Source organism: Microcaecilia unicolor, chromosome 5, assembly GCF_901765095.1.
Source record: "Microcaecilia unicolor chromosome 5, aMicUni1.1, whole genome shotgun sequence".
Classification (NCBI taxonomy): domain Eukaryota; kingdom Metazoa; phylum Chordata; class Amphibia; order Gymnophiona; family Siphonopidae; genus Microcaecilia; species Microcaecilia unicolor.
In genome coordinates, this window is record NC_044035.1 from 117,285,730 (window position 1) to 117,299,767 (window position 14,038).

Consider the following 14,038-nt stretch of genomic DNA (forward strand, 5'->3'; position numbering starts at 1 on the left):
AAGAAAGACAGTCCCTGCTCAAAGAGCTTACAATCTAATAGAGGTATATTCTTATTTGTAGGAGTGAAGGGTTTTGCCTGCAGCTTCTTAAATAAGTTTTTTTTTAATCCATTTTTTATACTTACAGAATGATTATACTAATAGTTTAATGAAACAAGCCCTTTATATCTCTGTGAAAAACTGGAGCAATATAACCCTCTACAGCCTCTTAGATCTAGTCAATAAAAGGATATTAGGCAGGCCAAAACAAAAGCTAAGATGTTTTCAAAAACTAACAAACAGATGCACAAAGGTCCTGGTAAAGAATCACTGTATTTTCACCTCGGTAAAAATTACCGATTTGGAAATACAGAGGGATTCACAAAGCGAATCACATGCAAATGAGCTGGTCGCAGCTTTTGCAATCAGCTCATTTTCATGTGATAGGGGTGAACCCAGTCGGCGAGCTGAGCATGCACAGGACAGCCAATCACTAAGCGTAGCTGCTGTGCACCTGATAGAGACGGCTTTCATACACACAGACAAACTAAATGTATGAAAACCAACGTAGCTTTTTGTTTTAAATTTTTTTATTTATGAATTTTCTTTTTACAATCATGCATAAGCACAACTTGCAGAAAACAAAGAAATATTTGTAATCACAATATATATTGAGAAGTAAAAATTTATACAATCATAAGTCCACAATTCGGTCCAAGATCAAGGAAAAATTATATGCCAAAAGAAATAAACTTAAATTAAACAGAAGCAGAAGGATACTTCTATGAGCACAGCCGGTGCGTAGCTATATTCAGGGTCTAATACACTATTCCTTACTGGAGAATAAAGTACAGAAGTTTCTCAGGTTCAAAGAAAATATACGTTTGAGAATTATAAACTACAATACATCTACAAGGATATCTAAGGAGAAAAGTCCCTCCCACAGTAAGCAACCTAGGTTTCAGCTGTAGGAAGGCCTTTCTCCTTTTCTGAGTATCCCTGGATAGAGCGGGGAAAATTTGAACTTTCGAGCCCAAGAATTCTTCATTAATATGGCGAAAATATAATTTAAAGACGTTGTTACGATCCAACTCAAATGCAAATGTCACTAACATAGTGGTTCTTTCCATAATTAACTCAAGTGAATCTTGAAGAAATTCAGTTAAATTTAGTTGTGGAGAGGATCTCACTTCACAATACCAGTAATATACTGTGTTCTAGTTATTGGTGGGATACTCTCATTTGGTATAAGCAATACTTCCTTCAAATATCTCTTAAACATCTCCAAAGGTAAGACTAAAGGAGTCTTTGGAAAATTCAATATTCTTAAATTGTTTCTACGTAACTGGTTTTCTAAATATTCAATATTTCTAAATTGAATAATTTTTTCCTTGGAGACTGATGAAGGAAAGTTTTTCAAAGTTTGTACCTCAATGTCCAGAGCCTCCAGTTTAGTGTCATATGCTTCTAGTTTGGTAGAAAAGGTTTCTTGAGTCGATTTAATCTCTGCCATCTCTTCCTGTGTAGATTTAGCCATCTGTTTCAGGGTCGCGGTCAGACCCTGAATAGCATCCCACAAATTTTCTAGGGTAACTACAGCCGGTCTGGTTTGATCTCCGACTTCTCCCGTGGGCTTCTCCTGCGCAAGCGAAGTCAAGGGGAGGACTTGTTGAGTCCTCCCCTGCTGCTTTGCTATCCCCGCTGGAGAAGAGGTGGCTACGGGGCCTCCTACTGCCAACATCAAGGGCAAACCAACTTCGGGCGTCCTGCGGTGTTGTTCCTCCGGCATCACCATTCTGCCCACGGGCCTCGGAGGGGCTGTAGGTGAGGGAGGACTCAAAGAGATTCCCTCAAAGCTATGTTCCGCCATTCTTGTCGTAGTCACCAAAGCGCTCATAGAAGCTCCCGGCGTGCATACCACCATCGCATCCAAAGTCCCTTGGCGCATACTGGAAGAATCCATCCGGCTTGAGGAGGTAGGCATGGAGATCTTCCCCTTTCTTTTCCCCATTCCGGGTTCCAGAAAGGTCCGATACGCCAACAAAACTATTGGCGTTCAGGAGCTGGTCGCAGGCACTTCTGCCTCAGACGCCATCTTGGCAGCTTTTTTTTTCCCTTTAATTTCTTATGTGAGGGCAGGGTTGCGTATGGCAAATTGCTTTCCTCAACCTCCCTCAGCAGGCGGCTTGGAACTACCCATCTGCTTCTGATTAGCTATTAACATGAATGAGTCCCTGGATGGACCAATGAGCTGCAGACATGGCTGGAGCATGCATGCATTTGGCGTGTGAGTGATAGTGTAGGCTTGTTGCATGTGGTGAGGGTAAAGTAATTGTCACTAGCAGTGGGGAAGTGGCCTGGTAGGCAGAAGACTTCCAGTGAGATGACTTCCAGTGGGATGAGGCGCTTCATGTACGGGCTCTGCTTTTACCCAGTGCTGCTGTGTGGGAATGTGTTGGTGTTCATTATAGTGCTGTTAGAGCTGGAAACTACCATGGTCATGTTGCTGATGCCGGGAACCAGCACTATTGGGTGCCTTCCACTTTCCTGCCTGCAGAAGTTGGGGGGGGGGTTACAGATGCCAAATACTGGAGCAACTTTTAAAGTATGAGCAGCTTTTAGTGCTAAAGTGCTGAATACTGGACCAGCTTTTAAGTGCTGAAGCTGGCCCTTTAAAGCAGAAACTTGCACTTTTCCCCTGCCCTGACCACTGCAGAGCCTGTAGCCTGGTTTGTTGTTTGAAAGGATGTATATTTTTTATTGACTGATGAAGGGTGGGCACCAGCAGGGCTGCTGCAGGTGGCTTTTTTCTCCCCGTGGGTCCTTCTCCTCTTGCAGGAGTGGCAGAGGAGGCGACTGTGGCGTACTTGCTATGAAGAACTGTCAAGACTGACAGCTCCAGACCTCCATTAAATTTTCCAAAGTAAAGGTAGGGGCTGCTTGTGTGCATCATTCGGAAAATGGCAGTGCATCACTTTGCATGCACATTTGTATAGTAATTAGCTTATTATAATAACTTTGCATACGATTTTCATTTGCTGCTACCATGACGGGAAGATTTGCGCATGTCTGGCTGTACTCCTTGCTCGCTTAACCGGCTAGAACCAGTGTAAAAACCACGTTGCTAGCTCGTTAGGTTTTTTTGCATCTGGGCCTAAGTATTTGGAACTTCCACTGGACTAAAAGTGATCTTATATTATTTGCAGTTCTAGAGACCTTAAATACTTATCTTTTTGGAAATATGGGGTCTTTTACTAAAGTTATCTGTAGCAGGGCCCATAGCAATAAAATGGGTCATGTGGCAGGTAACTTGTGCTAACGTTTAGTAAAAGACCCCCTCTGAGAGTTGATGTGGAGGGGCGTTTTCAATATGATGTCTAAATCCGATTTTGGACGTTTTGCTGAAAATGTCCAAAAGTCAAGTGGTAAATATAGACAAATTGCTATCTCTTTGTTTCGAAAATGGCCATTTTCTAGATGTTTTGTGTTTAATGCGTCTAATTTTTTAGATCATTTTCAAAAGAAAAAAAACATCCAAGGGAAAACCGCTCAAAAACAAGCCATTGGGATCAGGGCCCGCTTTAACTACCTATGAGGCCCTGGGCAAACTTCTATGAATGGACCCCCCTCCCCCCTCTCACTGCTTCAACAGTGCAGCTTCAATAGCCCCCTGCCAGCCTAGCTGCATAAAGGCGCAGAGGCACTGTCTATGCCATACTGCTGATAGTTCTGCAGATTCTGCACTAGTTGCACAGGAACAGAAATGTAGCCCATCCCCATCCATCTCCACTGGAATCTAACCTGTCCCCACAAGAATTTAATGGTACATTAAAAACAATTCCAGTCTCTGGGTTCGAGCCGCAGCACTGCACATAAGGAAGAAACAGAAGTTGGAAGTTGGAACTCTCTGGTGCGCACCTACCATAGGTCAGCTGACCTCTGATGCTTGTGTCAGTGTCAGAACTGAGGCTTGCGCATCAGCCCAGGACCAGACAGGGTTTCTAGCAGACTTTCTGCATCTGTGCTATTAAGCAAAGAGAAGGAGGAGGTGGCACTCAGAGAACTTGGTAGGTGAGAAGCTGGCACCGGTGCAGCTTACACTTCCACGGAAAACCCGCAGGAATGCTTCCGTCCCCACCGGAACCCTGCAGATCTGCTTCCGTCCCCACCGGAACCCTGCAGATCTGCTTCCGTCCCCACCGGAACCCTGCAGATCTGCTTCCTTCCCCGCAGGAACCCGCAGCCCTGGAGGGGATTCCCATGGACCCCGTTCCCGTACAGGTCTCTATTCTGCACCTCAAACACAGGAAGTCCACATTGGAAGTGGGACCAGCAGAGCTATCAGCTGTGAAGCCTAGATAGCAGCTCCACATCTTTATACTACATTTTGTTTCCTAGAAGCAGTGGGGCTGGCAGGCAGGGTTAGGTAAGTAAGCTGCTGATCCAGGAGAAGGGAGAGGAGGAAAGATGCTGGGACGGAGTGCAAAAATGCCAAGGGTGGTGCTTCCCAAAGTGTGAGGATTTTCTCCTAGTGCATTCAGGGTATACATCTGGCACAGTGATGAAGGGTCTGAGGCATGAGGAAGGGCTGCTGTCTATTTTTATTGATAAGTAATACCTTCATGTGAACCTAAAAATGGATTTCTGAATTGTGGCATGTCACATTTTCCACTCAATTATTTCAAACACTTACCAATGCGAACCCCATACACATCTATGGAACCAATTTAACTGTATTTAGAGACCCTTTGAGAGACTGTATCTTATAATTTAAACCTGATCAGACTAAACTCTGCCTGTAAGACAACCACCTCAACACATATCATCAGAGGACTGTAATGAGATCTCCACACATACACTACATGTAGCAGAATATCATATCTTGGTCACAAGCATAAAACACAGACCCTCAACAAATATGAAACAAGAGACCACACATCAGCAATAGAGATATAAAAGCAAAAGAAAGAAAAAAAGACAGGAAACTTCAAGAAGTCAGATTCTGTTTATACAGCAAACAGAAATTGAAATGCAAGATATTATTATTATTATTATTTGTTACATTTGTATCCCACATTTTCCCACATATTTCCAGGCTCAATGTGGCTTACATAATACCATGAAGGCATTGACCAAATCCGGTACGGGATAGGTACAAAATGTTGTATTGGGATAGGGAAGATAAGATAATTGTTTTCTACTTTTGTTGTTTGAACATTTAATTTTTCCATTTGCTTTGGTCCCAGTGTCTCTCTTCTGCATTCTTCTGTTTTTTTTAACTGTCTTTGCAAGGTCTCCTGTTCATTTGACATTTCTTCTCTCTCCATGCCCACCATTCTTCTTCCCCTATTTTTATTGTCAAGCATCCGCTCCCACATGTCTCCATCTCCCTTCCCTCTTTTCCAGCATCTGCCCCTGTGTCCCCATCTCCCTTTCCCCTTTTCCAGCATCCATCTCTCCATGTCTCAATCTCCATCCCCGCTTCTCCAGCATCTGCCCCTGTCCTTATCTCCCTCTCTGTTTTCCAGCTTCAACTTCCCTGTGTCCCCATCTCCCTCCCCTCTTTTCCAGTATTCATTCCCCCATGTCCCCCATCTCCCTCCCCTATTGTCCAGCTTTCGCCTTATGTCCCAATTTCCCTCCTCTCTTTTCCAGCACACTAAAAAGCAAAATATTGCAAAATGTTTTAATGTGTTTTACAGTAAACTGTTGGTGTGTTCTAACCATGCATTAAGGGCTTTAACTCCCTTTAGTAAAAGATCCTTTTAGGTTTTAAGCTCTCCAGGGACAGGAAAGTACCTGCTGCATCTGAATGTAGTTTCCCTTGAGTTGCTACTGAAAAGATGTAAGCTAAATCTAAAATCCGCTTCCTTCCCCTATTGTAGAAGTACATACTAGTTTGCCCCATGTGTACTTATAGGCATGGCCTAATTTTATAAGAGGTGCACAGGCCACAGATGGAACAAGGTGAAGCCAAATTTTAGAGGAAGCAGTTTTATTCACAAGACCCGACATGGCCAGTGTTTCAGCAGATGCCTGTGTCAGGGGTCTGCTTGCTTATGACACCAGAGGTTTTGTTGTGTGATATGAAAAGGTTTGCTTTTGTATCTTCATTTGATATTATAAACTGAACTCCATCCATAAGAAGACAAATTTTGCTGTGATTTTTCTGATAGACCCCTGACGCAGTCATCTGCCAAAGCACGGGCCATGTTAGGTCTTTGAATAAAACTGCTTCCTGTAGAATTTGGCTCCACCTTGTTTCATCTGTGGCCCTATATACTTCTACTGCCCCAAGGTATATTGTGTTGCTGTTTCTCTCTGATCTGCTTGGCTCAAATTTTATAAGAGCCTGTTTATTTGTGAAGATTGTTTATAGCTTTCCTTGAGCTACAAGTGAAGAGAGGTATGGGCCAGATCTAAAATCCTCCCCCCCCCCCCAGACACACTTTTAATTGGGCATACGGCAACCTTTTTGATCCACTTCAATTTACCTAGGTAAACCCCTATGAAAATAATCCCGTTCATATAAAACAGAGTTCTTACCTGATAGCTGCTTGTCACTAAAACAATATTCTCTTAACCAGTAATTTTATGTCTAAAGCAGTTGCAGGGTGTCATACAATTTATAGAGCTCAGTGTCTGCCAGAAAGTGTTTTATGGTGACTGCATTCTCTCTGTTATTAGTAGCTGTCTCTGCTTTTGCAGACATTGGTTTTAGATAATAGTCTTAAAACACCCAAAATTACTTACCTGCAAGCAACATTCCAGATTGTCCCTGTTGACAGTTTGAATAAGTTTTAGTGACCTTTTGTTGTGCTTTAACTTCAAAACCAGCTGATTGAACCATCAATAGCTCCTGAAAGCAGACGGAGACATGTCATCTGGCCTAACCCTCTGATAGTAGGTTATCTGTGGGAGTTAACCTCTCCTGTGTTGTTAACTGAAATGTTTTATGCACCATGTAACTTTAGGATATAGCTGTGATAACCTCAGCAACTATGCCATACATCATGGTAAAGAGATTCTGTGCGAGGAATAACCTAGGATTACATTTACAAGAGCTGAATTGATACTGTAAAGTATTCTTAGAGCCTCGCTCAGTATTGCTTATTTTTCACAATGTCAACTTGCTCATTTCTAATCTCTGTTGCTATAATTAGCAACGTGCAAACATCTTTAAAAGAGATTTGTGAACTAATTCAATGAATCTGTGAAAAATACACAAGTCTGTTGCATTGGTTTGCAAAAAAAAAAAAAAGTAGTAACATGCTAGATCACTTGCTTGTAAAATGTGTAGTAGCTCAATAGAAATGCATCATAAATTCAGGCATTGTTGATTTTTGAGAATTCTTTTTTTTTTTAATTTACTTTGATTTCCACATGTTGCTAAGATCCACACATTTGGTTAACTTTACCTGTTTTGTGTTTAAACTGTTTAATGGTTTGTCACCAGTCTATATGTTAAATTTAGCTGCTTTGCCTCTGAGAAGATCTTCTAAATCCAGAGATTAAGGGTGTGCCCAGCACTTCAGTGCACAGTTTACAGAATACTAGCAGTTATGTGCTTAACTGCCAGCAGGTAAGCACAAGCATGTACACCAGCCATTCAGCTAGAGTAAGTGTTCACACCTAAAGTTTGGCACATAACTGCGGACTTACACTAATATTCTATTACAGTAATTATGCATTCAATTGCTGATATAGAATTTGCACATAGCGTGTATCATTCTGGTGCCTAACTTTAGGTTTCTGTAGAGCAATACCCCTTTAGTTACATATGAAGCAACAAATATTAGCCATCGGTTCAGTTAGGCCATAAAGTTGCTTGACAACTTATTCTAAACCTAAGCAAAAAGTGAGCCTAAAGATAGCTGTTTTGTTTTCAGAGCTGTGGTAAGAAATCAGCACTTAGGAAGGCCGGCGAGGAGCATGCCAAGCAGCCGCACATAACATGGCAGCTGCCTGGCCGGAGCGACTCTTCCCTTCCGGCTTCCCCACCGACGGTCTGGATGATGCGGCAGGGGACCCTGTGTGCCCGTTGGTTGGGAGGCCGGAAGGGGGTGGGGCTGCAACATGTCCCATGCACTGCATCAGAGCTGCCAACGAGGCGGGGAGGGCCTCTTTGTTGGCAGCGAGCAGTGCAGGAGCTGTGGTAAGACATCAGCACTTTGAATAGTGCTGCACTTCTTGTTCGGCATCTTTCCCCTACCTTTATTCCTAGCATCTTTCATCCCTTCATTAAACTTTTGCTGAAGTTTTCCTGCTGATGCTTTCCTCACTGGAATATTCATCTTTTCTCACCCTGTAGTTAGCCTGTGTCCTCTCTTTTCTTGAGCTTAACTCCTGACATATTGTTTCCTTCTGTCTGTGTCTGCATTTGAAAGAACCTTTTGTCATCCCTGCTTGTCTGGCTGAAACACAAGATGGGAGTATTATCTTCAAATGAAAGATATGTACCTTGAGCGTACTCAGGTTCCTTCACTGTACAGCAATGTTCTCATATGGAAAAACAAATGACAGACAACCTTAAGTGTTTTTGCTTAACAGGTTTCATTTTTGATTATGAAAATGAGAGGACACATTTTACAGATAATGCTATTGAGCATAAGCTATTTTACATTCTAATTCTTGCATCTTTGCCTGATCAGTCATAACATACTCAAAGTGTTCCTGTGTGAGGCGTACCTAGTTGTACCCAGTAAGAAGTAAACATTTTGGAGGTGTCATAATGTAATACCTTGTTCACTTCTCCCGAATAAGGAGCAAATCAGAGAGCTGTAGTGCCATCAAACGTCCCATTGGCTGCAAGGTCTTTTCCAACATTCATGGTGGAGGACAGTCTCAAATTTCCAAGGCCCTTATCTCCTCAGTATCGTGGCAGGCAAAAGCACACAGCCACACCAGTTAGACTGGTTCAAGAAAAAGAAGTTTAGTGAATTATTGCAGAAGGGTAAATGATGTGAGAATGTTTGAATTTCACTTCAGTGAAACCCATACAGCAAATTAAAATCACAGCCTTTCTAATTCAGACATTTTATTTATTTATTTAGATTTTGCTCACACCTTTTTTAGTAGTAGCTCAAGGTGAGTTACATTCAGGCGCACTGGATATTTCTCTGTCCCAGGAGGGCTCACAATCTAAGTTTGTACCCGAGGCAATGGAGGGTTAAGTGACTTGCCCAAGATCACAAGGAGCAGCCAGTGGGGTTTGAACCGGCCACCTCAGGATTGCAAGACCAGTGCTCTAACCACTAGGCCACTCCTCCACTCCGCTATTCTATAACACAGCACCTACATTTATGCACTGATTGCAGGTATAAACTTATAGAATACTAGCACTTATACAGTGGAACAGCTGATATTTTCATTGTCTATTGTCCCTCCTGACAAATGGAATAAGTCTTACCAGACATTTTGGGTCAGATTCTATATATAGCGCCTAAAAAAAATCCATGCGGTAAAGATTTCCATCTAAGTGTATTCTATAAACGGTGCCTAGATTTATGTGCGGTATGTAGAATACATTTAAGCAGAAATCCTAGCACCTAAAACAATGAAAATGTGGACTAAATCCCTGCATGTAGATTTACGCACACTGGGCCATATGCTTTAACTGCAAGAATAAATTTTGGAACGCCCATAAAATGCCCATTTCCCTGCCCATAGCCATGCCCCTTTTGAACTGCATGCTTTAGAATTTAAGCACAGTTTATTACAGAATATGCTTTGTGAGTTGTTCTCGTAAATTCTAATTGCTGCCAATTAGTTCTCATTATTGCTTGTTAAGTGCTTTTATCAACGCTGATTAGCTTGTTAAGCCAATTAAGTTATGCGCGTTGTTATAGAATACGCCTAGATTTTGGTGCAGATCTCTAGGTGTGCTATATAGAATTCGTGAGTTTCTGAATTTTTATTAAGACATGTATCATGTTTTACTTCTTTTGTTTTACTGGAAGATATTAATCTGCATCTGGAAAATTCTACTGATTCTAATGTCCCACAGGGCTTGTATTTATCTCCTAGTTTATTTAACATCTGTATGACATGCTTTGATTTAGATTTCTCATTCCTGAAAGCAGTTTTATTCATATGCGGATGACATGCTGGTACCCCTGAAAGGGTTTGTCTTAGAGGAATTGATGGTTTACAGATTTGCTAATAAACAATTATTAATGTTAATATCTTTTTGTTTAGGCATTTTGTTTTATACAAATTACCCAATCTGAAGTTCCTTGACACCAGAAAAGTAACCAGAAAGGAGCATAAAGAAGCCATGGAAAGAGGAGCCTTCATGAAAGTGGTGAAGCCCAGTGATAGCAAGGTAGAATTCCATCAATAACATTCGTTTGTACATTTGCTTTTAAAATCTAAAATATGTTCTGTTTATGATTCCATTTCTATTTTAAGTTTCAGTGAGCAAAATATGTCGGGCCTAATATTCAAAAGTGGGTAACTGCCCAGTTAAACTATTCTGAATAGGTTGGGAGGGGATATTCAGCAGCACTCAACTTGAAGTGCTCCTAAATATCTCCTCTGACCACTGCAGCAGTGTCTGAGCAGTGCTAAGGTGGACCTGGAATTTTTGTGGGTGGTGGCAGTACTTAGTACTGGTGCCCGTATGGCTAACTGGACAAGTAGGACCGCTTAAATAATAGTCCTAACTTTGCCCAGTTTAGCTATGTGGGTGTGGAACTGAATATCGGCTATACCCAAATAACTTCTGGGTATCACTGCTTATCTATGAGAACTTAGACTGAAAAAGAATACAATCTAACAAAGATATGTCAGAGATTACTTTACTCACCATAGTGTATTATAATAATTGCTAGCAATGGGAGAAGATCATAATACAGAGCAGCAGTGTGAACCTCTGCATTTGGATGTTCTCCAACTTACAGGTATCAAAGCACAGATTTTTAGTGGCAAAAACTGCCATGTCATAGTGATACAGATATTGATAAGAAAAGCAAGATAAATATGGTCTCAGGATGTTGAACACCTTATCTCAGGAATACAGAAGATGTTTGTCTTAAAAGATGTCTAGACTTTCATGCTGGTACCCACTGGTCCACTAGCTGGTGGAACTTTCTGATGCCACCTCCTGAGTGATCACTAACATTTCATCTCTAACAGGAGATCTTCAAGCTTGTGGTTAGCTAGACTTACATTCTGATTAAAAACCTATTAAGTTATATATTTTCTTAAAGCTCAGAATTTTAACTCTTTATTTTCATTTCCACAATTCCCTTCTCTTGTTATGTGATTTCCACTAAACTGGGAAATCATTCAGACAATATCTCAATGTTCATCAAGGCTTGGACTTTCTTGCCCATTTCCACATAGTCTCCACAATCCGGCATTATTTGGCCAGAAGCAGTGAGCATTTTAAAAAATGCTCAGCACTGACAGCTGAATATCAACTGGATTCTATTTAAAGAAAATAGTATTAGATTACCTGGATGCATAATAGCTGGACTGTATATTTATAATTAAAAATGATAAATATTTTAATGAAAAAATCAGAAAAAGCATTAAGAAAAATATTTTATATTTTACTGTGAAATAGAGAGGTATTACATGAAGGGTTTTGATGACACTATGAAAAATAATTCAGGTCACCACTTGAATCATTTATTCTACTCCCCTCTCAGTGCTTTGACCACCATGTAATTATATTACAAAAGTCTTCCTAAATATGATGTCATCAAATAATCAATAGTGTATTTATCTTGTCCAAACATTTATTCATGGCTGTCCAAAAGCTGTAAAAATTCTCAAATAGTTCACTTTCCAAACTTCATATGCCACATAGCCCGATAGTTCTCCATGGTGATAACCCACTTCTCTGATAAAGCAAGCCACATTCGTATAATTAGAAATTGTTTTTGTTGCAGCAGTATGGCAAAATGAAGTACATATTTTATCACTATCAGTAAGTGCACAGTTTAAATCTTTTATACAGAGGCAATAGCATGTAACACATGTTTTAAATAGCTTATAAAAGAAAAAAAAAAACAGGTGAGCATCATTACAAACATGAAGGTTAACTAATGTATACACATCTCACCTATTACAAGTCCATGAGTTTCCTGCAGAAAAACAATCGAAGGTTGCATTCTGTGGAGATCTATCAGCATGTTTTCTATATAGTTCTGCTTCTGTTTAAGTTCCATAGGAGTAGTCTCGTTGATGAAGTTTGGACTGAAATAGAGCAGCAACATCAATTTGTTCACCAACATTGATTTCATTTTGTGTGACTTGTCTAAAGAGCTTTGCTTTACCACATTTATCTCATTGAATCTCAATAAATTTAAATTTGCCCATAAGATCAAGAAAGTCTGCTCAGGTTTCAAGCCTGGTTCAGTGGAATCTTTGGTAGAGGCGAAAGAACTCATTCCCAGAAGAAGGTGGTTACAGCGATTAGCATATCTGGGTTTAAAAAAAGGTTTGGACAAGTTCCTGGAGGAAAAGTCCATAGTTTGCCATTGACATAGACATGGGGGAAAACACTGCTTGCCCTGATATTAATAACATGGCAAAATCAACTAACAGGGAATTTCTAGACACAGAAAATCTCAGAGAATGAGAAAATTCCAATTCAAGAGCAATTGCCTTACACAGATCACTTTGCAAATGTGATGAGATCCATCAGTTCCGTTCATGAACAGCTGTTCTTCATCCTGGGTTCCAGATTAGAGGCCTTCTATTCTAATGCAGTTTTTCCAGAGGTAACCATGATCTTCTGTCATCAAGAGCTGATGAAGTGATTTTGTAATGCCTGTGGAAAGTCTCAGATGAATCTTTACAAAATCATATGAGCAGAGAGGGCATTTGAATATTCATAAGCAGTTGAAGATCAAAGAATTCTGAAACCTATATATCCAAATAATTGCTTTGAAGCAGAAAATGGAGTGCTAGTCAAAGACAGCCAACATTCTAATTGCATTTTTATATAATCTCTCTCTCTCTCTCTCTCATACACACACACACACACACATACACACACACACACAAGGCTAGAACTATGAATAAATTACATAAAATGATAAAACTTTGCAACTGCTCTGGAAACACCAGAAGCACAAATCTTTAGTAAAACACAATTTATATAAATACTACACTACACTGGAGATCTAATCTCAAAATCAGGACTGGCCAAAATCTCTCTCTCTCTTGGAACTGGGTAACATGGCAACTCTGTGTCTCTCTTCAAAATGCACAATTAATTAATTAATTCATTCATTCTGAAGAGAGACACAGAGTGGCCATGTTACCCAGTTCCAAGAGAGAAAGATTTTGGCCAGGCCTGATTTTGAGCTTAGATCGCCAGTATAGTGTAGTATTTGTAGCCCTTGATTCTACCCATTGAACTGAGTGCTGCAGGATCCATAATGCATCATGAAATTGTTTGAAATTTTATCCAGGAGTAGACTAAAATCTCCCTCCTGAGACTATGCAACTTGATAGCTCTGTAGACGCAAGCTGAAAATGGTAAACATATAAATAGAATATTTCAGGAAATATTTAATCTACTCGTACCTAGAATAATTTTACACACACAATTAAAAATCTTTCAATTCATCTGTAGAAGTTTTGATTTGTGAATCACCAACCTTTTCTGCATTCCCTATTTCAGTCTTTGCCAGTGCTATTTCTGAAAAGGTGCAGAAATTAATTGAGCAGTTGAAGTAGTGTGAAGATTAATTTGGATCCATTCTGCTGCTAAATAGAAAGTATCAGGAACGGACAGATGTGATGAAGGTTGGGAGCCTCCCATTGCTGATGTTATAGCTTTAGTTTGACTGTAGCAACATTAGGCTACTAAAAGAGAGTTCACATTGATAAATTACAGATCATCTGTCTGGCAAGATGTCTATGTGACTATGACCATTTACCACAGCCATTTAATAACATTACATTAAATCCATTGAGCAAAGTGCTGCTGACATGTCTAGTGGAGGAGTACTTTGAATAAGGGGGCATTGGTTTGTAACTGAAAGAGCTTAGCTGGTCCAAAATACTGTAAGAGATGCCACAATAAATTAGCATCCTTGTT

General features: G+C 40.4%; 1 protein-coding gene across 1 annotated transcript in view; it reads left to right on the forward strand.

Moving 5' to 3' along the window:
* The window catches only part of LRMDA (leucine rich melanocyte differentiation associated), a 2,054,983-nt gene that overhangs the window by 1,397,374 nt on the left and 643,571 nt on the right, over window positions 1-14,038 (forward strand). The window contains exon 6 of the mRNA XM_030203233.1: window positions 10,177-10,303. Within this exon, the coding sequence (XP_030059093.1) occupies window positions 10,177-10,303 (127 nt within the window). The remainder of the gene's footprint in view (window positions 1-10,176; window positions 10,304-14,038) is intronic.